Source organism: Oncorhynchus kisutch, linkage group LG19 (assembly GCF_002021735.2).
Source record: "Oncorhynchus kisutch isolate 150728-3 linkage group LG19, Okis_V2, whole genome shotgun sequence".
NCBI classification, from domain to species: domain Eukaryota; kingdom Metazoa; phylum Chordata; class Actinopteri; order Salmoniformes; family Salmonidae; genus Oncorhynchus; species Oncorhynchus kisutch.
The window spans coordinates 19908399-19935698 of NC_034192.2; the positions used below are offsets into that span (position 1 = coordinate 19908399).

The 27300-nt window shown below is 42.4% G+C and overlaps 1 protein-coding gene across 4 annotated transcripts in view; it reads left to right on the plus strand.

Annotated features, from left to right (window-relative positions):
- Positions 1-27300, plus strand: part of LOC109864423 (stromal interaction molecule 1) — a 199995-nt gene that overhangs the window by 136464 nt on the left and 36231 nt on the right. For all 4 annotated transcript variants that reach the window (XM_020452204.2, XM_020452207.2, XM_031797671.1 and 1 more), the window contains exons 6-7: positions 591-706; positions 9550-9727. In XM_020452204.2, the coding sequence (XP_020307793.1) occupies positions 591-706; positions 9550-9727 (294 nt within the window). The remainder of the gene's footprint in view (positions 1-590; positions 707-9549; positions 9728-27300) is intronic.

Below are 27300 nucleotides of genomic sequence, written 5' to 3' on the forward strand. Positions count from 1 at the left end.
CTCTAGGTCGCCATGCTCCTCCGTCTCAGCCGGGTTGACGGGTTTCCTGCGCCTCTACAGAGGTGACCTGTCTGCTCCTGTTCCCCACTCCAGCCTCATAGTCACTAGGCTGCTTGTTATGATGCACACCTGTCACCATCTTTACGCCCACCTGCGCATCAGACACCTGAACTCCATCACTTCCTTGATTACCTGCCCTATATATATATGTCACTCCCATTGTTTCTGTTTAATGTCTGGGCGTTGTTTGAGGTTCTTGTTTTATTTTGTTAAATCCCTCACTCCCAGAACTTTCTTCCCGACTCTCAGCGTACATCGTTACAAGGCATAAAAAAAAACATCAATAACCTACAACTTCTCATTGGTGTTACCCCCTACTGGTGGCACAAAGTTATAAAGGTAAAACAAAATATTTAAAAGTCATTATATTAGTTTATTTAGAATGGGAAGCTGTAGCCAATTACATATGAATAAAAAAATCCTAAATGCCACCACAATTCAAGAACCACCCACACATACATGTACACATTATACCAGACACACACACTGATCTCTTCTCTTCTCACGCCCTGTCTCCTCTCCTCCCTCAGGTTGGCAGTAAAGAACATCACTCTCACTCTGTCCATTCTGAAGATTATTGACCGGAGTCACGCCCAGAAACTACAGCTGAAAGCAATGGACACCGTGCTGTTCGGACCACCACTCAGTGAGTGTCTAAGTGTGTGTGTCCATGTGGGGTTGATATGTGAATTCCTGTCTGACCTTCTATGCTCTCTCCCTGTTAGTGAGCATTTCTCATTTGCCAAGATAATCCATCCAACTGACAGGTGTGGCATATCAAGAAGTTGCTTAAACAGCATGATCATTACAAAAAACTGAAGATCTCGTACAACGCTGTGTACTACTCCCTTCACAGAACAGTGCAAACTAGCTCTAACCAGAATAGAGAGGAGAGTGGGAGGCCCCAGTGCACAACTGAGCAAGAAGACAAGTACATTGGTGTCTAGTTTGAGAAACAGGCGCCACACAAGTCCTCAACTGGCAGCTTCATTAAATAGTACCGGGAAAACACCAGTCTCAACGTCAACAGTGAAGGGGCGACTCCGGGATGCTGCCCTTCTAGGCCGAGTTCCTCTGTCCAGTGTCTGTTCTTTTGCCCATCTTAATCTTTTCTTTTTATTGGCCAGTCTGAGATGGCTTTTTCTTTGCAACTCTACCCCCTCTTGTCATCATAGACATTTTTAAGTTTTAGAGTTCATTTCCTGCAATTCTACACAATTTGTCATGGGGCGTAGAGAAAATGAAGCAGTTTCAAAGCAAATTTGCTGTAATTCTACACATTTTGCAACGGGTCAGAGATTATTTACACTAAGTTTACCAAACATTAGGAACACCTTCCTAATATTTAATTGCATTCCCCCCCCCACACCCTCAATGGCACACATGCATGTCTTAAGGCTTAAAACCCTTTAACTTCTTATGGCTGGGGGGCAGTATTGAGTAGCTTGGATGAATAAGGTGCCCAGAGTAAATTGCCTGCTAGGGGGAGAGAAAGAGAGCTGTTTTAACCAGAGGTCTGGCAGAGTGCCATGAGCTCAGTCGCGTGTTCTCGTGAGAGTTAGTGGCGTTCCATTGCATTTCTAAAGGCAAAGGAATTCTCCGGTTGAAACATTATTGAAGATTTATGTTCACATCCTACAGATCGTTTCTATACATCGTTTGACATGTTTCTACAAACTGTAATGGAACTTGAACTGGATCTAGTCCTCGCGCATCATGAATTTGGATTTGTGAACTAAACACGCAAACCAAAATAAGGTATTTGGACATACATGATGGACTTTATCGAACAAAACAAACATTTATTGTGGAACTGGGATTCCTGGGAGTGCATTCTGATGAAGATCATCAAAGGTAAGTGAATATTTATAATGCTTTTTCTGACTTCTGTTGACTCCACAACATGGCGGGTATCTGTATGGTGGCTGAGCGCTGTACTCAGATGATCGCATAGTGTGCTTTTGCCGTAAAGCTTTTTTGAAATCTGACACAACGGTTGCATTAACTTCTTGCGTCGAGCCATCCCGGATCCGGGATCGTGAATACAGCCTCAAGCTCATTACCATAACGCAACGTTAACTATTCATGAAAATCGCAAATGAAATGAAATTAATATGCTAGCTCTCAAGCTTAGCCTTTTGTTAACAACACTGTCATCTCAGATTTTCAAAATATAGAAACTTGGTAAACGCTGTTTAGAATCAATCCTCAAGGTGTTTTTCACATATCTCTTCATGATATATCGTTCATTGAAAGCCTCCTCTCTCCTCTCAATCACTGGATGACTACGTGCAGCTTGTAGATTACGCACCAATTTAGACAAAGGACACCGGGCGGACCCCTGGAAAATGTAGTCTCTTATGGCCAATCTTCCAATGATATGCCTACAAATACGTCACAATGCTGCAGACACCTTGGAGAAACGATAGGAAGGGCAGGCTCATTCCCGGCGCATTCACAGCCATATAGAGACAATAGAAAACAGAGCTTCAAAAATTCTTCCCATTTCCTGGTTTCGCCTGTAGCATGAGTTCTGTGGCACTCACAGATAATATCTTTGCAGTTTTGGAAACCTTAGTGTTTTCTTTCCAAAGCTGCCAATTATATGCATAGTCGAGCATCTTTTCGTGACAAAATATTGCGCTTAAAACGGGCACCCTTTTTTATCCATAAATTAAAAGAGCGCCCCCTATATCCAAGAAGTTAAGGAGAAGTGTATCTTTAATTCTATGCATAACACTTGTATCTTTCATCAATGTTTATGATGAGTATTCCTGTAAATTGATGTGGCTCTCTGCAAAATCACTGGATGTTTTGGAAGCAAAACATTACTGAACCTAACGCGCCAATGTAAACACATTTTTGGAAATAAATATGAACTTTATCGAACAAAACATACATGTATTGTGTAACATGAGTGTCATCTGATGAAGATCATCAAAGGTTAGTGATTAATGGTATCTCTTTCTGCTTTTTGTGACTCCTCTCTTTGTCTGGAAAAATGGCTGTGGTTTTCTGTGACTAGGTGCTGACCTAACATAATCGTTTGGTGTGCTTTCGTCATAAAGCCTTTTTGACACTGTGGTGGGATTAACAACACTTATCTTTAAAATGGTGTAAAATACTTGTATGTTTGAGGAATTTTAATTATGAAATTTCTGTTTGAATTTGGCGTCTTGCACTTTCACTGACTGTTGTCATATCGATCCCGTTAGCGGGATTTCAGCCGTAAGAAGTTAACCTGTCTCCTCCCCTTCATCTGAACTGATTTTAAGGGAATTTAACAAGTGATAATAGCGGTCACCTGGATTCAGCTGTTCAGTCCATGTCATGGAAAGAGCAGGTGTTCTTATATACAGATTAAGTCAGAAGTTTACATATACCTTAACAAAATACATTTAAACTCTGTTTCTGACAATTCCTTATGTAAAAATTCCCCGTTTTACGTCAGTTAGGATCACCACTTTATTTTAAGAATGTGAAATGTCAGAATAATAGATTTATTTAAGCTTTTATTTCTTTCATCACATTCCCAGAAGTTTACATACTCAATTAGTATTTGTTAGAATTGCCTTTAAATTGTTTAACTTGGGTCGAACGTGTCAGGTAGCCTTCCACAAGCTTCCCACAATAAGTTGAGTGAATGTTGGCCCATTCCTCCTGACAGAGCTGGTGTAACTGAGTCAGGTTTGTAGGCTTCCTTGCACGTGCTTTTTCTGTTCTGCCTACAAATGTTCAATAAGCGTGAGGTCGGGGCTTTGTGATGGCCACACCAATACCTAGACTTTGGTGTCCTTAAGCCATTTTGCCACAACTTTGGAAGTATGCTTGGGGTCAATGTCCATTTGGAAACCCATTTGCGACCAAGCTTTACCTTCCTGACTGATGTCTTGAGATGCTGCTTCAATATATCCACATCATTTTCCTACCATCTATTTTGTGAAGTGCCCCAGTCCCTCCTGCAGCAAAGCACCCCCACAACATGATGCTGCCACCCCCATGCTTCACGGTTGGGATGGTGTTCTTCGGCTTGCAAGCATCCCCTTTTTCCTCCAAACATAATGATGGTTATTATGGCCAAACAGTTATATTTTTGTTTCATCAAACCAGAGGACATTTCTCCAAAATGTACGACCTTTGTCCCCATGTGCAGTTGCAAACCGTAGTCTGTATTTTTATGGCGGTTTTGGAGCAGTGGCTTCTTCCTTGCTGAGTGGCCTTTCGGGTTATGTCGATATTGGACTTGTTTTATTGTGGATATAGATACTTTTGTACCCATTTCCTCCATCATCTTCACAGGGGGGTTTGCTGTTTTTCTGTGATTGATTTCTGTCATTATAACTTGTTTATGTAAAAATTTCCTTTTGTTGATACGAGGGCCTTCAAAAGAGGGGTTGCCCATCCCTGATAGAGATATGCAGATAGAGATATGCAGTGCCTTCAGAAAGTATTCACACCCCTTGAGTCTTTCCACATTTTGTTGCGTTAAAGTGTCATGCCCTGACCTTAGTTATCTTTGTTTTCTTTATTATGTTGGTTAGGTCAGGGTGTGACAAGGGGTGGTTTGTTGTGTTTTTCTCCTGTCTAGGGTTTTTGTATGTTTATGGGGTTGTTTACAAGTCTAGGTGTTTTGTATGTCTATGGTTGCCTGGATTGGTTCTCAATTAGAGGCAGCTATTTATCGTTGTCTCTGATTGGGAACCATATTTAGGCAGCCATATTCCTTGGGTGATTCGTGGGTGATTGTCTATGTGATGTTGCATGTTTGCACTCAGTGCTGATAGCGGTCATGTTCGTTTTGTTATTTTGTTTGTTTAGTGTACTTCGTGCTCATTCGTCTTACTTTAAAAGTATGTATTCACATCAATCTGCGCTTTGGTCTCCTCACTACGATGATCGTAACACAAAGTGGGATTAAACTATTTAATTGTCAACAATCTACACAAAATACTCTGTCAACGTGCTTTGGGGACCTTTAACAGAATGTGACTGGCTGAACGGTTGTATGTGGATAATGAGGGCTGCAGTAGATATCTCGGGTAGGAGGGAGTGAGGCCTAAGAGGGTTTTATAAACGAGCATCAACTAGTGGGTCTTGTGAAAGGTATACAGAGATTACCAGTTTACAGAGACGTATAGAGTGCAGTGATGTGTCCTATCAGGAGCATTGGTTACAAATCTGATGGCCGAATGGTAAAGAACATCTAGCCGTTCGAGAACACCCTTACCTGCCGATCTATAAATTATGTCTCCATAATCTAGCATGGGTAGGATGGTCATCTGAATCAGGGTTAGTTTGGCAGCTGGGGTGAAAGAGTAGCGATTACGATAGAGGAAACCAAGTCTAGATTGAACTTTAGCCTGCGGCTTTGACATGTGCTGAGAGAAGTACAGTGTACGGTCTAGCCATACTCCCAAGTACTTGTATGAGGTGTCTACCTCAAGCTCTAAACCCTCAGGGGTAGTAAATGCACCTGTGATTACTACCTCTGAGGATTTAGTATTACCTTAGTGCAAACAGTATGCATGTTATGGAATATTTTTGTTCTGTGCTTCCTTTTCACTCTGTCAATCTAACGTTTGCTAGCTAACCAACTTGGCTCATAATTGAACAATTGTATTCATATTTATGGATGGAATACAAGTTTGTTAAGGCACATCACAGTTCACATGTTCAAAAATGGTTTATGTTCAAATGCCGCTCCCGTGAAGTAGTGACGTGCGACATACGCCTACTGTAGTTTCCTGAAACGAGTCACATATTAGTGTTATGTAACACTGTAAATTATAGGAATGAGTGGTTTTGGGCGTATTTAAAGTCTAACTGTTTTAATGCCACCATTAGCCTCATGGTGGTTTCCTTCCTTTCTGGCAACTGAGTTACGAAGGACACCTGCATCTTTCTGGTGACTGGCTGTATTGATACACCATCCAAAGTGTAATTCATAACTTCACCATGCTTTTTTTTACTCATTTACCAATGGAATTTTAAGGGAATACATTTTCAGTTGTCCAACTGACATGTTTTCTGCATTTAACTCAACCCTTCTGAATCAGAGAGGTGCGGAGGGCTGCCGTAATCGGCATCCACGTCTTCGGCGCCCGGGGTTCAGTGGGTTAACTGCCTTGCCCAGGGGCAGAATGACAGATTTTTACCATGTCAGTTCGGGGATTCAATCCAGCCACCTTTTGGTTACTGGCCCAACGTTCCTACCCGCCAGGCTACCTGCCGCCCCACAACATACACTTGAGTGTATAAAACATGGGGGGATTTCAATGTATGCTTTTTTTAACCCATCTACCAATAGGTGCACTTATTTGCGAGGCATTGGAATACTTCCCTGGTCTTTGTGGTTGAATCTGTTTTTGAAATTCCCTGCTTGACTATGTATGGGGTACAGAGATACAGTAGTCATTCAAAAATCATTTTAAAGACTATTACTGAGTCCATACAACTTATTGTCTGACTTGTTAGGGACATTTTTACTCCTGAACTTGTTAACATTTATTGACTTTTTTTTACAAAATGTCTTCAAACAACAATTCCACTTTGACATGATGGGGTATTTTAAATTCAGGCTGTAATACAACAAAATGTGGAAATAGTAAAATGGTGTGAATACATTCTGAAGGCATATACAATACTCCTTGACTTATTCCACATTTGTGACTGACCGGCTCAAATCGGTCTTATGTAGCAAAATTTGAAATTGATTTTTTTACATTGGATGAAAGTAGTGACTCAGAGCTACAAAAGGGTATATCATACACTACAGTTGCGGAACAATGGGAAATTCAGAGCGTTTCGCTGTCGGAGCGCACAATGAACGCTCTGGCCGATGAGTAGGGATGATACGAACGTTCTGACCTCAATGGCAGTCAAGCACCCGAGCTAACTTGGCTGACATTGGCTAGCTTGCTAGCTACTTCCAGACACATAATGAGAGAACACCCCACTCTGACCATTTTACTCGCCCTAGCAGAGCTGGTTAGGCTGTTTTCATGTTATGCAGAGCGTTGGTGACTAACTGTGCTGTTGGCAATTTAATTATGCTTTTTTTTTTTACTGACATCGGCCATATTCAACGGGTGTTGAGCATTCGTAAATTCATCAGATATTCTGTGGTCTGCAACACTCAGATGAGTGTTTTGTTAAGACATGTAGCTAGGTAAACAATGAACCATAATCCCAAGTCATGATGTTACTACCCTGTATGAATCTGTAAGTAGCTAACTTACCAGGTTCAATGATAGCTAGCTAACATTAGGCTATAACTAGTGGCTCTGAGATACGAATAATAAGATCATACACGTAACGTTAGCTAGCATGCCAGCTAGCTAGATAATAGTGTACTTTATTTAAAATGAAAATACTTCAAAATTAGAAACGTGTAATATCTGAGTCTAGCTAGCTACATATTATCTTACCCGTGGTCTGAAATCGGAGTAGATGACCAGAGCGAATTTACCAGCTAGTACGTCCACCTACAGTTGTTGCAGTGAATTTCTATTGAAATAGATACTTGCATAGTAGTCTTTTGTTAAGACATGCTAACTAGCTTAAAACACACCTACTCATTCCAGTTTTTTTATTTGTACTATTTTCTACATTTTAAAATAATATATACGAAGACATCAACTATGGAATCATGAAGTAACCAAAAAAAGTGTTAAAACAATATATTTTATATTTGAGATTTTTCAAAGTAGCCACCCTTTGCCTTGATGACAGCTTTGCACACACTTGGCATTCTCTCATCCAGCTTCATGATGTGTCACCTGGAATGCATTTCAATTAACAGGTGTGCCTTAAGTTAATTTGAGCCAATCAGTTCTATTGTGATAAGGTAGGGGTCGTATACAGAAGATGGCCCTTTTTGGTACAAGACCAAATACACATTATGGCAAGAACAGCTCAAATAAGCAAAGAGAAACAACAGTCATCATAACTTTATAACATGAAGGTCAGTCAATCCGGGAAATTTCAAGAACTTTGAAAGTTTCTTCAAGTGCAGTTGCAAAAACCATCAAGCGCTATGATGAAACTGGCTCTCATGAGGACTGCCACAGGAAAGGAAGACCCAGAGTTACCTCTGCTGCAGAGGAGAAGTTCATTACTTATCAGCCTCAGAATTCGCAGCCCAAATAAATGGTTCAGAGTTCAAGTAACAGACACATCTCAACATCAACTGTTCAGATGAGACTGCGTGTATCAGGCCTTAATGGTCAAATTGCTGCAAAGTAACCACTACTAAAGAACACCAATAAGAAGAGACTTGCTTGGGCCAAGAAACATGAGCATTAGATGTTAGACCAGGGGAAATCTGTCCTTTGGTCTGAGCTCACATTTGAGATTTTTGGATCCAACCGCCGTGCCTTTGTGTGAGGCAGAGTAGGTGAACGGATGATCTCTACATGTGTGATTCCCACCAAGAAGCATGGAGGTGTGGTGGTACTTTGCTGGTGACACTCGTTGATTTACTTATAATTCAAGGCACAGTTATCCAGCATGGCTACCACAGCATGCTGCAGCAATACGCCATCCCATCTGGTTTGGGCTTAGTGAGACTGACTCATTTGTTTTCAACAGGACAATGACCCAACACACCTCCAGGCTGTGTAAGGGTTATTTGACGAAGGAGAGTGATGGAGTGCTGCATCAGATGACCTGGCCTCCACAATCACCTGACCTCAACCCAATTGAGATGGTGTGGGATGAGTTGGACCGTAGAGTGAAGGAAAAGCAGCCAACAAGTGCTCAACATATGTAGGAATTCCTTCAAGACTGTTGGAAAAGCATTCCAGGTGACGCTCACCTAGGTGTCCTCAGTGCTAATTACAGCCCTGACTGACATGTTTTGCACCTGATTTGTGTCTGGTTGTCCTCTGGTCCATTTGGGTCCAAGTCCAACTTTTTGGACCTGTGAAGACCTTTAGTCAGTTGCTTTCATGCATGGCTCTGCCAACCTTAAACAAACAATAGGCAACATTTCCAGGTAACTCATTTGTTCAGTCAGACACACCTGTTTATGCACACATTTTGTTCCACAGACGTAGCCTACAGTGTAACCATAACTTGTCTCATGATCACATCTTTATCACTCTATACACCCATTGTATCAACATTCCCCTCGATGTCAAAGGAAAGGAAACTACCTTCACAAGCAAAGGCATCAAATCAATCAAATGTATTTTATAAAGCACTTTGTACATCAGCAGTTTTCAAAGTGCTTTACAGATACCCGGCCTAAAACCCAGAAGAGCAAGAAATGCATAGGCAGAAGCCAAAAACTCCCTAGGAGGCAGAAACCTAGAGAGGAACCAGGTTCAGAGGGGTTGCCAGGCCTCTTCTGGCTAGTCCTCTTCAGATCAGAATACAATTTGGGTTCTCAACACACGTGAAATCAACTTAAACTAAACAAATGAACGAAACCATGTCTGTTTCTGTCCTTCTCCCACTCACCCCCCACCCCTTCTCTCCCTCTGCCAGTGAGCAGACACAGCTACCTGAAGGACCTGATGTTGGTGGTCTCCATAGTGATGGCGCTGGGTGGCTGCTGGTTTGCTTACATCCAGAACCGTAGCTCCAAAGACCACCTGGGCAAGATGATGAGGGACCTGGAGGGCCTACAGAGAGCAGAGCAGAGCCTGCATGACATGCAAGAGAAGTCAGTCACATTACACACACACACACACACACACACCTGGAGGGACTACAGAGAGCAGATTCTCACAGACACATCCTCACACAGACATAAACACATGTATTTGACTTGAGTGTATTGATATTGTACAGGGTCAGCAAAAAGTGTGCGTGGATGGATGTGTTTAACTATACTTGTGGGGACCAAAAGTCCATACAAGAATAGTCAACAAAAATTTGACCATCTGGGGACATTTTTTGTTTGTCCCCACAAGGTCAAATGATACTTCTAAGTTTAGGGTTAAGGTTAGAATTGGGGTTAGGAGCTACGGTTAGGTTTATGGTTAAGGTTTTCAGGTTTAAGGTTTTTTGACTGAAATGTGTCCCCACAAGTCTAGTAGTACAAGACAGTGTGTAGGTGGTTACATTATTGTATTGCCAATATTTGCTTATTTAAGTTTCATGTGTGGGAAGGTGTGTGTGCAAAATATATACTGTAGCTTGTATGTTATCCAAACGAGGACACTGTGGCATTAAGCCTGAGGTTACTCCCCAAAGTTTGGATAGCCCTTGATTCAGCTCGGCGCACCAGACTGGAACCCACAATTCAAATTCTTTTCACTGTAACTAAAGTTGAGTCCACATTACTTGCCTGTTTCTTAGCTACATGAAATCATTTTTTGGCCATGAAATGGTCCTTCAAATAATGTCAGGTGAGAGAATCCTGGTAAGAAATGTTTATTTGTATTCGTTTTTTTCACCTTTAACCAGGTAGGCTAGTTGAGAACAAGTTCTCGTTTACAACTGCGACCTGGCCAAGGTAAAGCAAAGCAGTGCGACACAAACACAGTTGCACATGGAATAAACAAACAGTCAATAATACAATAGAAAAGGTCTATATACAGTGTGTGCAAATGAGGTAGGATAAGGGAGGTAAGGCAATAAATAGGCCATAGTGGTGAAATAATTACAATATAGCAATTAAACACTGGCGTGATGAATGTGCAAGTAGAGATACTGGGGTGCAAAGGAGCAAAATAAGAGAATGGGGATGAGGTAGTTGGATGAGCTATTTACAGATGGGCTATGTGCAGTGATCTGTGAGCTGCTCTGACAGCTGTTGCTTAAAGCTAGTGAGTGAGATATAAGTCTCCAGCTTCAGTGATTTTTGCAGTTCGTTCCAATCATTGGCAGCAGGGAATTGGAAGGAAAGGCGGCTGAAGGAGGAATTGGCTTTGGGGGTGTCCAGTGAAATATACCTGATGGAGTGCGTGCTACGGGTGGATGCTGCATGGTGACCAGTGAGCTGAGATAAGGCGGGGCTTTACCTAGCAAAGACTTATAGATTACCTGGAGCCAGTGGGTTTGGCGACGAATATGAAGCGAAGGTCAGCCAACGAGAGCATAGAGGTCGCAGCGGTGGGTGGTATATGGGACTTGTGACAAAACGGATGGCACTGTGATAGACTATATCCAATTTGCTTAGTAGAGTGTTGGAGTCTATTTTGTAAATTGCAATGCCGAAGTCGAGGATCGGTAGGATAGTTTTACGAGGGTATGTTTGGCAGCATGTGTGACGAATGCTTTGTTGCGAAATAGGAAGCCGATTCTAGATTGAATTTTGGATTGGAGATGCTTAATGTGAGTCTGGAGGAGAGTTGAGTCTAACCAGACACCTAGGTATTTTGTAGTTGTCCACATATTCTAAGTCAGAACCATCCAGAGTATTGATGCTGGATGGGCGAGCAAGTGTGGGCAGCGATCGGTTGAAGAGCATGCATTTAGTTTTACTTGCATTTAAGAGCAGTTGAGGCCACGGAAGGAGTGTTATGACATTGAAGCTCGTTTGGAGATTTGTTAAGTGTCCAAAGAAAGGCCAGATGTATACAGAATGGTGTCATCTGCATAGAGGTGAATCAGAGAATCACCAGCAGCAAGAGCGATGACATTGATGTATACAGAGAAGAGAGTCGGCCTGAGGATTGAACCCTGTTGCACCCCCATAGAGACTGCTAGAGGTCCGGACAACAGGCCCTCCGATTTGACACACTGAACTCCATCTGAGAAGTAGTTGGTGAACCAGGCGAGGCAGTCATTTGAGAAACCAAGGCTATCGAGTCTGCCGATGAGGATGTGGTGATTGACAGAGTTGAAAGCCTTTACCAGGTCGATAAATACAGCTGCACAGTATTGTTTCTTATCGATGGTGGTTATGATATCGTTTAGGACCTTGAGTGTGGCTGAGGTGCACCCATGACCAGCTCTGAAACCAGATTGCATAGTGGAGAAGGTGCAGTGGGATTCGAAATGGTCGGTGATCTGTTAACTTCGCTATCGAAGACCTTAGAAAGGCAGGGTAGGATAGATAGGTCTGTAGCAGTTTTCCTTTCTGTTCTTTTGGGATCTCCGACGGTACGAAAGAGCGGTTGAACATGCTAGTAATAGGGGTTGCAACAATTTCAGCGGATCATTTTAGAAAGAGAGGGTCCAGATTGTCTAGCCCAGCTGATTTGTATGGGTCCAGATTTTGCAGCTCTTTCAGAACATCTGCTATTTGGGCGAGGAAGCAATGGGGAGGCTTGGGCAAGTAGCTGTTGGGGTGTTGGGCTTTTGACCAGGTAGGGGTAGCCAGGTGGAACGCATGGCCAGCTGTAGAAAAATGCTTATTGAAATTCTCAATTATCTTGGATTTATCGGTGGTGACTCTTTCCTAGCCTCAGTGCAGTGGGCAGCTGGGAGGTGCTCTTATTCTCCATGGACTTTAGTGTCCCAGAACTGTTTGGAGTTTGTGCTACAGGATGCAAATTTCTATTTGAAATTTGCCTAACTGCCTGTGTATATTGGTTCCTAACTTCCCTGAAAAGTTGCATATCGGGAGGGCTATTCGATGCTAATGCAGTACGCCACAGGATGTTTTTGTGCTGGTCAGGTCTGGAGTGAACCAAGGGCTATATCTGTTCCTGGTTAAAATTAATTGAATGGGGCATGCTTATTTAAGATGGTAAGGAAACCACTTAAAGAACCTATTACGCAGACCTATTACGGATGCAAGCAATGAGGCAGTGATCGCTGAGATCCTGGTTGAAAACAGCAGAAGTGTATTTGGAGGGCAGGTTGGTTAGGATGATATCTATGAGGGTGCCCGTGTTTACGGATTTGGGGTTGTACCTGGTAGATTCATTGATAATTTGTGTGAGATTGAGGGCATCAATCTTTGATTGTAGGACTGTTGGGGTGTTAAGCATGTCCCAGTTTATGTCACCTAACAGCACGAGCTCTGAAGATAGATGGGGGGCAATCAATTCACATATGGTGTCCAGGGCACAGCTGGGGCCAGAAGGTGGTCTATAGCCAGCGGCAACAGTGAGACTTGTTTCTGGAAAGGTGGATTTGGAAATGGAGCTGGAAATGCATCAAAGGAAGCAATGTAACGGCCATAACTAAGAGTACAACCAAGAGACTATGACTACTTGTATGACCTCAATGGTTTGTACCTCACAGTGCATGGCACAAATAATGCCTAAATCGCAACCCTGAAAACAAATTTGAGGTGCTCATCCATTTTGCATTCAAATAGGATATTATTAACAGTAGCAAATTACACATATGAGCAAAGTGTAGTCACAAAAATACCAATGCTGATCTTACCTGACAGGTTATTTTTAGTATTTACTTAGGAACGCCAAACAAATGCAACTCTCAGTTCAAGGGTGTAGGTCCACTAATAGACGGTACCGTATCTGGGAAAACCAAGTATTGTTAGTGTTCTCTGTAACTGGGCAAGTCCTTATCCAGGAACCGCCCATGTGAAAGGGCATCTAAGGCATATCTAAGGTTGAAAAACACAAGATCCATCCCACCTTAGGAAACATGTCTTGGGCACAGGAGGTTGGTGGCACCTTAATTGGGGAGGACGGGTTCATTGTAATGGCTGGAGCGGAATCAGTGGAATGGTATCAAATATATCAAACACATGATTTGATGCCATTCCATTCGTGCCGTTCCAGCCATTATTAGGAGTCGTCCTCCCTTCAGCAGCCTCCACTTGTCTTGGGACATCTGGGGGGTGTGCTGGCCAGGGTGAAAGTGGACATGGTACTGAGCAGTAATTGCCATGGAGGGATGCCTTGTTTCCAATCATCACCCACATTACAGAAAGAAAAATGAATAGATGCATAATTTGTACAGACCAATGTAATTCACATTGTTAAACAGTGATGAGCCAACTCTAACCCCACAGAGCCTTCCCTTGACTTCTTGGCTGTTTGTAAGAGGTGTGAAATAGAGGGATAGTGAGCTGTTAAGGATCAGAGCTGACATTTGTTTTGAATAATTGGACTCATGACAAAAAAAAGAATAATCTTATTGCTAACCCAGCCTTAATGGTGTTAAATGAACATGTTTCTGCGGTGTAGGAATTTGAGAAACGACAGATTTTACAGAAATTGAGGTGCCTGGTTTGGTTTAAAGCCCACTCACCACAAGGCAGAGGCGGCTCTAAGGGGTGCCAAAGCCGGTCATGGATCCCCCATAAAGATGTTGTGCACCCCAAGGTTTGTTTCTCCAAAATCATAACAAATGTTATGTGAATTACAAGGCCCGGTTTTGCCAATGTAGCATTGTCAGGCCTGCCAGCAGTGGAGACAGGAACAAAGTTTATGCCAGGTGGGTGTTCATGAGGGGGCATGTAATATTTAGTAGTTCAAATAAAAAAAATGCATTCTAATTGGGCACCTAGCCATGCAAGGTCATAAGATACCGCCTTCATTACCTTGTTTAGGAAGCTCATTGGATCCCGCCCTAGGTGGGTGCTTCAGTGTCTTTCAATATTTTTTGTCAGATTTGACTATGCAATACTGAAGTATAATAAGTGTCAAAGCCTTTTATTGACAATTACATGAAGTTGATGCAAAGAGTCAATATTTGCAGTGTTGACCCTTCTTTTTCCAAGACCTCTACAATCCGCCCTGGCATACTGTTAATTAACTTCTGGGCCACATCCTGACTGAAGGCAGCCCATTCTTGCATAATCGATGCTTGGAGTTTATCAGAATTTGTGGGGTTTTGTTTGTCCACCTGCCTCTGGAGGATTGACCAAGTTCTCAATGGAATTAAGGTCTGGCGAGTTTCTTGGCCATGGACCCAAAATATTGATGTTTTGTTCCCTGAGCCACTTAGTTATCACTTTTGCCTTATGGTAAGGTGCTCCATCATGCTGGAAAAGGCATTGTTTGTCACCAAACTGTTCCTGGATGGTTGGGAGAAGTTGCTCTCAAAGGATGTGTTGGTACCATTCACTCCCTTGGCTGAGAAGCAACCCCACACATGAATGGTCTCAGGATGCTTTACTGTTGTCATGACACAGGGCTGATGGTAGCACTCACCTTGTCTTCTCCGGACAAGCTTTTTTCTGGATGCCTAAACAATCGGAAAGGGGATTCATCAGAGAAAATGACTTCACCCCAGTCCTCAGCAGTCCAATCCCTGTACCTTTTTTAGAATATCAGTCTGTCCCTGATGTTTTTCCTGGAGAGAAGTGTCTTCTTTGCTCCCCTTGACACCAGGCCATCCTCAAAGTCTTTGCCTCACTGTGCATGCAGATGCACTCACACCTGCCTGCTGCCATTCCTGAGCAAGCTCTGTACTGGTGGTGCCCCAATCCCGCAGCTGGATCAACTTTAGGAGACGGTCCTGGCTCTTGCTGGACTTTCTTGGGCGCCCTGAAGCCTTCACAACAATTGAATCGCTGTTCTTGATCCGATAAATGTTTGCTTTAGGTGCCATCTTACTGGCAGCAATATCCTTGCCTGTGAAGCCCTTTTTGTGCAAAGCAATGATGACGACACGTGTTTCCTTGCAGGTAACCATGGTTGACAGAGGAAGAACAATGATTTCAAGCACCACACTCCTTTTGAAGCTTCCAGTCTGTTATTTTAACTCGGCATGACAGAGTGATCTCCAGCCTTGTCCTCGTCAACACTCATCTGTTAACGAGAGAATCACTGACATGATGTCAGCTGGTCTTTTTGTGGCAGGGCTGAAATGCAGTGGAAATATTTGGGGGATTCAGTTCATTTGCATGGCAAAGAGGGACTTTGCAATTAATTCCAATTCATCTGATCACTCATAACATTCTGGAGTGGTTATGGTCAATATGTGAGGTGTTTTCACCAGACTGAATTGTTGTCCCGCTCACCGCACTTGTCCAACATACCACTTTCTTCTGTCTTACGCTGGTAAATAAACAAAATAACGACCGTGACGCTAATGAGAACTGTGCTGACACAAGCAATCCACATAGACAATCACCCACAAAACAGGCTACCTAAATATGGTTCCCAATCAGAGACAATGACTAACACCTGCCTCTGATTGAGAACCATATCAGGCCCAAACACAGAAACAGACAAACTAGACATCCAACATAGAATGCCCACTCAGATCACACCCTGACCAAAGAAAACATAGAAACATACAAAGAAATGTATGGTCATGGTGTGACAGTAGTCCATAAATGTGGTAGCTGGTTTCTATTATTTCAAATCGTGCAAGTGATTGATTGGCTAACATTGATGCCCAATATCACTGCACTTAGTTCTCTTTCTGCCTCATCCACTAAGTTAGTTTCCATAACATACCATCCCCATCTCCCACTGGGATCAAATACTCTGACCTCACCAGCTCAGGTTACAAGGCCAATCAGAGGGCAGCAACCTCGACAACCACAGCTCCAACCTCGTACCCCTCAGTTGAACACTGACAGTAGAGGAGATAACAAGTCAGGACTTTGCTCTGGACTGGGACTTGCAAATAGAAATACTAGCCTAATGCGTCAACAAAGTCAATATGTGCAAGGAACATAATTGTACTTAAACTGGTGATGTTGCCATAGTGTATGCCTTTAGCGTGTTGTGTTGATCATGTTTATTTAACTACATGTCATTCTTGTCATTCCATGTTTAGAATATATTTTCCACTGTCTTCATATGTCATTATTTATGTATCTCATCCAACAACCCAGTGCCATTCATTCCAATGGTCCATGTCTAGGCTTCTCCTTAGTAAAGTCTACAGGATGTTATAATCTGCACTCAATAATTTATCTCCTGATAAATTTAAACACAGTAAAAGGGCCAGTATTGTGTTTACTTACACTAAGACTATTTACAAGACCCCCCCCCCCCCCCCCGCAGCAGCAAGTGTGCCAAATTCAAGACAACAAAAATCTCATAATTAAAATTCCTTAAGTATTTTACACCATTTTAAAGATAGAATTCTCATTAATCCAGCCACAGTGTCTGATTTCAAAAAGGATTTACAGCGAAAGCACCACAAACGATTATGTTAGGTCACCACCAAGCCACAGAAAAACACATTTTTTTCAGCCAAAGAGAGGAGACATAAAAAGCAGAAAGAGAAGAAAATGAATCACTAACCTTTGATCTTCAACAGATGACACTCATAGGACTTCATGTTACACAATACATGTATGTTTTGTTTGATAAAATTCATATTTATATAAAAAAATCTGAGTTTACATTGGCGCTACGTTCAGTAGTTCTAAAACACGCAGTGATATTGCAGAGCCACATCAATTTACAGAAATACACATAATAAACATTGATAAAGATATGACTATTATACATGGATCTTTAGATAAACTTCTCCGTAATGCAACCGCTGTGTCAGATTTCAAAAAAGCTTTACGGTGAAAGCAAACCATGCAATAATCTGAGTACAGCCTTTAGACAACAAAGCAGCCAAAAAGATACCCGCGATATTGGGTAGTCAACATTACTCAGAAATACAATTTTAAATATTCACTTACCTTTGATGATCTTCATCAGAATGCACTCCCAGGAATCCCAGTTCCACCATAAATGTTTGATTTGTTCGATAATGTCCATCAGTTATGTCCAAATATCTTCTTTTGTTAGAGCGTTTGGTAAACAAATCCAAAAGCGCGATCAGGTCGCGTCAGGCGAAAAGTTCAAAAAGTTCCGTTACAGCCCGTAGAAACATGCCAAACTAAGTATGGAAGCAATCTTTAGGATGTTTTTAACATAAAACTTCATTAATGTTCCAACTCGACAGTTCTTTTCTCTGTACAAATGAAGTGTAACGTATTTACCTTTCACGTGAGCGTGCCAGACCGAGGCTGTGGCACTCTGCCAGACCACTCACTCAAAGAGCCCTTATGAGCCCCTCCTTTAGGGTAGAACCCTCAAAACAGGTTCTAAATACTGTTGACATCTAGTGGAAGCCTTGGGAAGTGAAACATGACTAATATCACCCTGTATCTTCAATGGGGGTGAGTTGAAAAACTACAAACCTTCCCACTTCCTGGTTGGATTTTTTTCTCCGGTTTTTGCCTGCCATATGAGTTCTGTTATACTTAGACATCATTCAAACAGTTTTAGAAACTTCAGAGTTTTCTATCCAAATGTACTAATTATATGCATATTCTAGCTTTTACGTCTGAGTAGCAGGCAGCTTAATTTGGGCACGTTTTTCATCCAAGCTACCCAATACTGCCCCCTACCCCAATACTGCCCCCTAATATTCCAGTATTATTCGGGATATGGCAACATTCAATTTATGATGTGTATCATCTAGGCTTAAATTCTATATTCCTGTCAAAGCACCCAGTGATGTTGGCCTAATATTGTGCATGTTAACTTATCACCATCTTACTACTGCTGTCATGAAACCAAAGACGACTAAATGAAGTTAGCTAAGTTCATCAGGTATGCCCATAACCTGCATAATCATGCAATAACTTGATGCTAGCCTAATGTTAAACCTTTGTAGCGGAAGGTTAATTTGAAAGCTCAGCGTTACCTAAAACCTAGCCCGGTCAACACTGGAAAACAAAATGGACAACAAATATGAACTATGATAATCAGAATTATGACTGATTTACCCAATTACGAGTTACGATTAGTACAGTTAAATACAGAACATGCCGGCACGGTGACTCTCTTTGTAAAAGCTCTAATTGCTGCAAAGTTAAGTGTATCTAGTCTAGATATCATATGCCCATGATCCTTCGACCTGAAAATAAAAAGTTAATGGGCTACCATCACAATAACTCCATGAGAAAAAAAGTGGACTGTAAAATTTTTGAATTTATACCTCGTTTCTGTTGTTTTATATGATTGTAGACCATCTTTATCATTTGTGCAACTGCACAATAACCTCAGACATATTGTGACGAACCCAAATGTCTGAACCATCCCAGTGCTCCTCCCAATGCAGAACTTTCCTGTTAATTCCCAAATAAATGGCCAGCATTAGATGCACAAGGATGGGGAACGGTGGTGCGGATGAGGAAGTTAAACCCTCAGGTCCATAGCTCCTTTCGATCCTTTTGTTGTATTTAACAGTGTGCATTTGAGCTATAAGATTAACATGGATCAGATCCATAGATCATTTCTATTGATCGACAACTACAAATCTCAGTTGGTATCAGCTGTTCTCTGGGCTTTTCTCCGCGATCTATTGGCAGATTGTAATGACTGACCAACCGACTACAACCTTTCCCAAACAGTATTTCATTTGTTTTTGTGATTTTACTCTGTTGGGTTATGTGTTCAGTTGTTGGTGAAAAGATAGGGAATCCTTATCATTGCTATTCCTGTGAGGAATAGGTGGTTATTGCATTCTGACTTTATGAATGTACAATTGCTTGCGACTGAGGTCACTTGATTCACACTCACTTTATTCCGGCGCCGACAGAGATGGCCGCCTCGCTTCGCGTTCCTAGGAGACTATGCAGTTTTTTGTTTTTTTACGTGTTATTTCTTACATTAGTACCCCAGGTCATCTTAGGTTTCATTACATACAGTCGAGAAGAACTACTGAATATAAGATCAGCGTCAACTCACCATCAGTACGACCAAGAATATGTTTTTCGCGACGCGGATCCTGTGTTCTGCCTTAGAAACAGGACAACGGAGTGGATTCCTTGCAGCGACCCAAAAAAACGACTCCGAAAGAGAGGGAAACGAGGCGGTCTTCTGGTCAGACTCCGGAGACGGGCACACCGTGCACCACTTCCTAGCATTCTTCTTGCCAATGTCCAGTCTCTTGACAACAAGGTTGATGAAATCCGAGCAAGGGTAGCATTCCAGACGGACATCAGAGACTGTAACGTTCTCTGCTTCACGGAAACATGGCTCACCGGAGAGACGTTATCCGAAGCGGTGCAGCCAACGGGTTTCTCCACGCATCACGCCGACAGAAACAAACATCTTTCTGGTAAGAAGAGGGGCGGGGGCGTATGCCTTATGGCCAACGTGACATGGTGTGATGAAAGAAACATACAGGAACTCAAATCCTTCTGTTCACCTGATTTAGAATTCCTCACAATCAAATGTAGACCGCATTATCTACCAAGAGAATTCTCTTCGATTATAATCACAGCCGTATATATCCCCCCCCAAGCAGACACATCGATGGCTCTGAACGAACTTTATTTAACTCTCTGCAAACTGGAAACGATTTATCCGGAGGCTGCATTCATTGTAGCTGGGGATTTTAACAAGGCTAATCTGAAAACAAGACTCCCTAAATTTTATCAGGATATCGATTGCACAACCAGGGGTGGAAAGACCTTGGATCATTGTTACTCTAACTTCCGCGACGCATATAAGGCCCTGCCCCGCCCCCCTTTTGGAAAAGCTGACCACGACTCCATTTTGTTGATCCCTGCCTACAGACAGAAACTAAAACAAGAGGCTCCCACGCTGAGGTCTGTCCAATGCTGGTCCGACCAAGCTGACTCCACACTCCAAGACTGCTTCCATCACGTGGACTGGGAGATGTTTCGTATTGCGTCAGATAACAACATTGACGAATACGCTGATTCGGTGTGCGAGTTCATTAGAACGTGCGTTGAAGATGTCGTTCCCATAGCAACGATTAAAACATTTCCTAACCAGAAACCGTGGATTGATGGCAGCATTCATGTGAAACTGAAAGCGCGAACCACTGCTTTTAATCAGGGCAAGGTGTCTGGTAACATGACCGAATACAAACAGTGCAGCTATTCCCTCCGCAAGGCTATCAAACAAGCTAAGCGCCAGTACAGAGACAAAGTAGAATCTCAATTCAACGGCTCAGACACAAGAGGCATGTGGCAGGGTCTACAGTCAATCACGGACTACAGGAAGAAATCTAGCCTAGTCACGGACCAGGTTGTCTTGCTCCCAGGCAGACTAAATAACTTTTTTGCCCGCTTTGAGGACAATACAGTGCCACTGACACGGCCTGCAACGAAAACATGCGGTCTCTCCTTCACTGCAGCCGAGGTGAGTAAGACATTTAAACGTGTTAACCCTCGCAAGGCTGCAGGCCCAGACGGCATCCCCAGCCGCGCCCTCAGAGCATGCGCAGACCAGCTGGCCGGTGTGTTTACGGACATATTCAATCAATCCCTATACCAGTCTGCTGTTCCCACATGCTTCAAGAGGGCCACCATTGTTCCTGTTCCCAAGAAATCTAAGGTAACTGAGCTAAACGACTACCGCCCCGTAGCACTCACATCCGTCATCATGAAGTGCTTTGAGAGACTAGTCAAGGACCATATCATCTCCACCCTACCTGACACCCTAGACCCAATCCAATTTGCTTACCGCCCAAATAGGTCCACAGACGATGCAATCTCAACCACACTGCACACTGCCCTAACCCATCTGGACAAGAGGAATACCTATGTGAGAATGCTGTTCATCGACTACAGCTCGGCATTCAACACCATAGTACCCTCCAAGCTCGTCATCAAGCTCGAGACCCTGGGTCTCGACCCCGCCCTGTGCAACTGGGTACTGGACTTCCTGACGGGCCGCCCCCAGGTGGTGAGGGTAGGCAACAACATCTCCTCCCCGCTGATCCTCAACACTGGGGCCCCACAAGGGTGCGTTCTGAGCCCTCTCCTGTACTCCCTGTTCACCCACGACTGCGTGGCCACAAACGCCTCCAACTCAATCATCAAGTTTGCGGACGACACAACAGTGGTAGGCTTGATTACCAACAACGACGTTCCATCGATGTGGATAGGGGGGTGTTCCCTCTGCTGTTTCCTGAAGTCCACAATCATCTCCTTAGTTTTGTTTGTCTAGACTATGACTGAAAGATGAGACTGACTCACAAAACATAAAAATAAATCATACAATTGCTCTGGTAGGCCGACCTACCTTGCACTCCTACCAGTGGCGATTTTAGCATGAATCTTGGTGGGGCAAAAAAAAAAGTGGGATGTATGCCAGCAAAGTCACTACCCAACACTAAACAATACATTAATTGCACTATAATGGTGACAAATGGTGCCCACAAACTTTTAGGGCCTACATAAAGCTGTCCCAACAGCAGAGTCCCAGCACCTTACCACTGCTACACCTGGCTATCAGCGGAGCCTTGTCTGGCAGCGAAACAGTTCATTCAGCCTCATTTACTGCCTTTAAAAAAAACATAGCATATATGGCTGACTTGCTTAAACAAATGTGGTTTCTACTGACAATTGAGATGTACAAACTATGGCATAAGGGGATGACGAGAGTATAAGAGGCAATCTGTAATTTCTATTAAGACATTCATTAGAAAGCGACGACGGACGTAGTCAATATTACTATTTGGTCAGCACTTTTGAAATGTACAGTGACAGAATTCAGAACATGGGTCATTCTTACAGTGTACTCCATGTACAAGTCAGAACCATCGGATAAATAAAGGTGACATATTAACAGACAATGAAAGCTCTAACAATATTCGATGATTGCATTTCTCTAAAATAGGTTTTAGGCTACATGTGCACCACCAAGTTAGAACAGTAAGTGAAAATAAGAGGTGAAAAGAGACCAAATTATTAGGGTGAGGCACATTGAAGGCCGTTTGGGTCTTTGGGGTGGCAGGTAGACAAGTGGTTAGACTGTTGGGGCAGTAACCAAAAGGTTGCGAGATCAAATTACTGAGCTGACAAGGTAAAAATCTGTCTTTCTGCCCCTGAACAAGGCAGTTAACTGAATATTCCTAGGCCGTCATTGTAAATAAGAATTTGTTCTTAACTTTTTTATTTATTTATTTTATTTTTTATTTCACCTTTATTTAACCAGGTAGGCTAGTTGAGAACAAGTTCTCATTTGCAACTGCGACCTGGCCAAGATAAAGCATAGCAGTGTGAGCATGCAACAAAGAGTTACACATGGAGTAAACAATTAACAAGTCAATAACACAGTAGAAAACAAAGGGGGGGTCTATATACAATGTGTGCAAAAGGCATGAGGAGGTAGGCAAATAATTAAAATTTTGCAGATTAACACTGGAGTGATAAATGATCAGATGGTCATGTACAGGTAGAGATATTGGTGTGCAGAAGAGCAGAAAAGTAAATAAATAAAAACAGTATGGGGATGAGGTAGGTGAAAAGGGTGGGCTATTTACCAATAGACTATGTACAGCTGCAGCGATCGGTTAGCTGCTCAGATAGCTGATGTTTGAAGTTGGTGAGGGAGATAAAAGTCTCCAACTTCAGCGATTTTTGCAATTCGTTCCAGTCACAGGCAGCAGAGTACTGGAACGAAAGGCGGCCAAATGAAGTGTTGGCTTTAGGGATGATCAGTGAGATACACCTGCTGGAGCGCGTGCTACGGATGGGTGTTGCCATCGTGACCAGTGAGCTGAGATAAGGCGGAGCTTTACCTAGCATAGACTTGTAGATGACCTGGAGCCAGTGGGTCTGGCGACAAATATGTAGCGAGGGCCAGCCGACTAGAGCATACAAGTCGCAGTGGTGGGTGGTATAAGGTGCTTTAGTGACAAAACGGATGGCACTGTGATAGACTGCATCCAGTTTGCTGAGTAGAGTGTTGGAAGCCATTTTGTAGATGACATCGCCGAAGTCGAGGATCGGTAGGATAGTCAGTTTTACTTGGGTAAGCTTGGCGGCGTGAGTGAAGGAGGCATTTACAAGTGAACCTAAGGTATTATTATTTTGTGACTGTTGTTAGTTAGATCATTTATGTTGAATATTCAATCAATGCAAAAGAACAGTTGTTTTTAAAGTTATTTTAAGTTAAGGGTTTATGCAAAGTGTATTTTACAACATTTACTGTTACGTAAGTCCTTTGTTTTGTTCTAGACTATGACTACGACAGATGAGACCGACTCACAAAACAAAAGAAAACATACCATTTCTCTTTTAGGCCGACATACCTGCCACCCCTACTAACCTCAAGTTAAAACGGTTAACATATGATGTAGTTTGGATTTTTTAAATGTATTGCATACCAAATAGATATTTCAATCAGTGTGTGAGTTCAATTGTCCATTCTCCGCTATGTCATCCCCATTATAGGGTATACATTCCCCTTGACTTATTCCATTTTGTTGTGTTACAGCCTGAATTCAACATGGATTCAATTGCATTTTTTCCCCACCAATCTACACACAATACCCCTTAAAGTGAAAACATATATTTTTTTGAAATGTTTGCAAATGTATTGAAAATTAAATATAGAAATATCTCATTTTCATAAGTATTCACACCCCTGAGTCAAATCATATTAGGCAGCAATTACAGCTTTGAGTCTTTCTGGGTAAGTCTCTAAGAGCTTTACACACCTCAAATCTTCTCAGGAACATTCACAGTCTTCTTGGTAAGTAACTCCAGTGTAGACTTGTGCAGAATGGTCAGAAACGGGAAGACTGCCTCCCGAGTGGCGCAAGGCACTGCATCGCAGTGCTAGCTGTGCCACTAGAGATCCTGGTTTGAGTCCAGGCTCTGTCGCAGCCGGCCGCGACAAGGAGACCAATGGGCCGGCGCACAATTGGGCCACCGTCGTCCGGGTTAGGGGAGGGTTTGGCCGGCAGGGATGTTCTTGTCCCATCACGCTCTAGCGACTCCTGTGGCGGGCCGGGTGCAATGCACGCTGACACAGTCGCCAGGTGTACGATGTTTCCTCCGACACATTGGTGCGGCTGGCTGCCGTGTTATGCGGGCATTGGGTCAAGAAGCAGTGCAGCTCGGCTGGGTTGTGTTTCGGAGGACACACGGCTCTCAACCATACGGTATTTGGTATTGGTATTTTATTAGGATCCCCATTAGCTGTTGCAAAAGCAGGGAGCTACTCTTCCTGGCGTCCACACAAAACATGAAACACAATACAGAATGACATAATACAAAACATTATTAGACAAGAACAGCTCAAGGACTGAACTACATACATTTTAAAAAAGGCACACGGAGCCTAAATATCAGTACATACACACAAACTATCTAGGTCAAATAGTGACCTTGCTTTATCTGGGGGTTTTTAAACCAAGTTTGCTGTTTATTTGAGCAATATGAGATGGGAGTTCCATGCAATAAGCGCTCGATATAATACTGTATGTTTTCTTGAATTTGTTCTGGATTTTGGGACTATGAAAAGACCCCTGGTGGCATGTCTGGTGGGATACATGTGTGTGTGTCAGAGCTGTGTGTATGTTGACTATGCAAACTATTTGGATTGATTTTCAACACATTAATGTTTCTTATAAAAAGAAGTGATGCAGTCAGTCTCTCCTCAACTCTTAGCCAAGAGAGACTGGCATGCATAGTATTAATATTAGCCCTCTGATTACAATGAAGAGCAAAACTTGCCGCTCTGTTCTGGACCAGCTGCAGTTTAACTAGTTATTTCCTTGCAGCAATGGACCACACGAGTGGACAATAATCAAGATTAGACAGAACTTGCTTTTTGGAGTGTGGTGTCAAAAAAGCAGTCTCTTTATTACGGCTAGACCTCTCCCATCTTTGCAACCATTGAATCTATATGTTTTGACCATGACAGTTTACAATCTAAGGTAACGCCAAGTAATTTAGTCTCCTCAACTTGTTTAACAGCCACACCATTCATTACCAGATTCAGCTGAGGTCGAGCACTTAAGGAATGATTTGTCCAACATACAATGCTCTTAGTTTTAGAGATGTTCAGGACCAGTTTATTACTGGCCACCCATTCAAAAACAGACTGCAACTCTTTAAGGGTTTCAGTGACTTCATTAGCTGTGGTTGCTGATGCGTATATGGTTGAATCATCAGCATACATGGACACACATGATTTGTTTAATGCCAGTGGCAGGTCATTGGTAAAAATAGAAAAAAGTAGAGGTCCTAGAGACCTGCCCTGTGGTGCACCACACTTTAATGGAAGCGCCTGTAATGTCAAACATGTAATGAAAACCCATTGAGTTCTATTAGATAGATAGCTCTGAATCCACGATATGGCAGAGGTTGAAAAGCCTCAGCACTTAAGTTTTTTCAATAACAGTTTATGGTCAATAATATCAAAGGCTGCACTGAAATCTAATAGTACAGCTCCCACAATCTTCGTATCAATTTCTTTCAACCAATCATCAGTCATTTGTGTCAGTGCAGTACATGTTGAGTGCCCTTCTCTATAAGCACGCTGAAAGTCTTTTTAATTTGTTTACAGAGAAATAGCATAGTATTTGGTCAAACAACATTTTTTTCCAACAGTTTGCTAAAAGCTGGCAGGAAGCTTATAGGTCTGCTGTAAAGGCTGCTTTACCATTCTTGGGTAGCGGAATTACTTTGGCTTCCCTCCAGGCCTGATGACAAAGGCTTTCCTCCAGGCTCAGATTAAAAATATGACAGATAGGAGTGGCCATAGAGTCAGCTACCATCCTCAGTAGCTTTCCATCTAAGTTGTCAATGCCAGGAGGTTTGTCATTATTGATCGATAACAATAATTTTTCCACCTCTCCCACACTAACTTTACAAAATTCAAACTTGCACTGCTTTTCTTTCATTATTAGTTTTTTTATGCATGAATATAATTGCTCACTGTTTGTCGTGGGCATTTCATGCCTGAGTTTGCCCACTTTGCCAATGAAATAATCATTAAAATAATTGGCAACATCAAATGGTTTTGTGATGAATAAGCCGTCTGATTCGATGAAAGATGGAGTTGAATTTGTCTTTCTGCCCATAATTTCATTTAAAGTACTCAAGTTTTTTTTCCATCATTCTTTATATCATTGATCTTGACTTCATAATACAGTTTCTTCTTCTTTTTGTTGAGTTTAGTCACATCATTTCTCAATTTGCAGGAAGTCAGCCAATCAGATGTACAGACAGACTTATTAGCCACTCCTTTTGCCCCATCTCTTACAACCATACAGTTGATCAATTCCTCATCAATCCATGGAGCCTTAACAGTCAGTTTCTTAACAGGTGCGTGTTTATCAATAGTTGCAAGAAGACATTTCATAAATTCATCAAGTGCAGCACCTCATTAATCACATCAGACCAACAAATATTTATAACATCATCCACAGCGATGGGACAAATTGGAACTACCAATTGGATACCATGAAATTGGGGAGAAAAAGGGGTATATATATAAAAAAGAAACGGGAAGACTAGAAAACTAAACTTGAGAAACAGGAAAACACACTGGAACAACCTGACAAGACAAAACTAACTGGCACAGACAACCAGAAAACGCAGGTATAAATATACAGAAGATAATGGGGACAAATTGGAGACACCTGGTGGGGGGTGGAGACAAGCACAAGACAGGTGAAACAGATCAG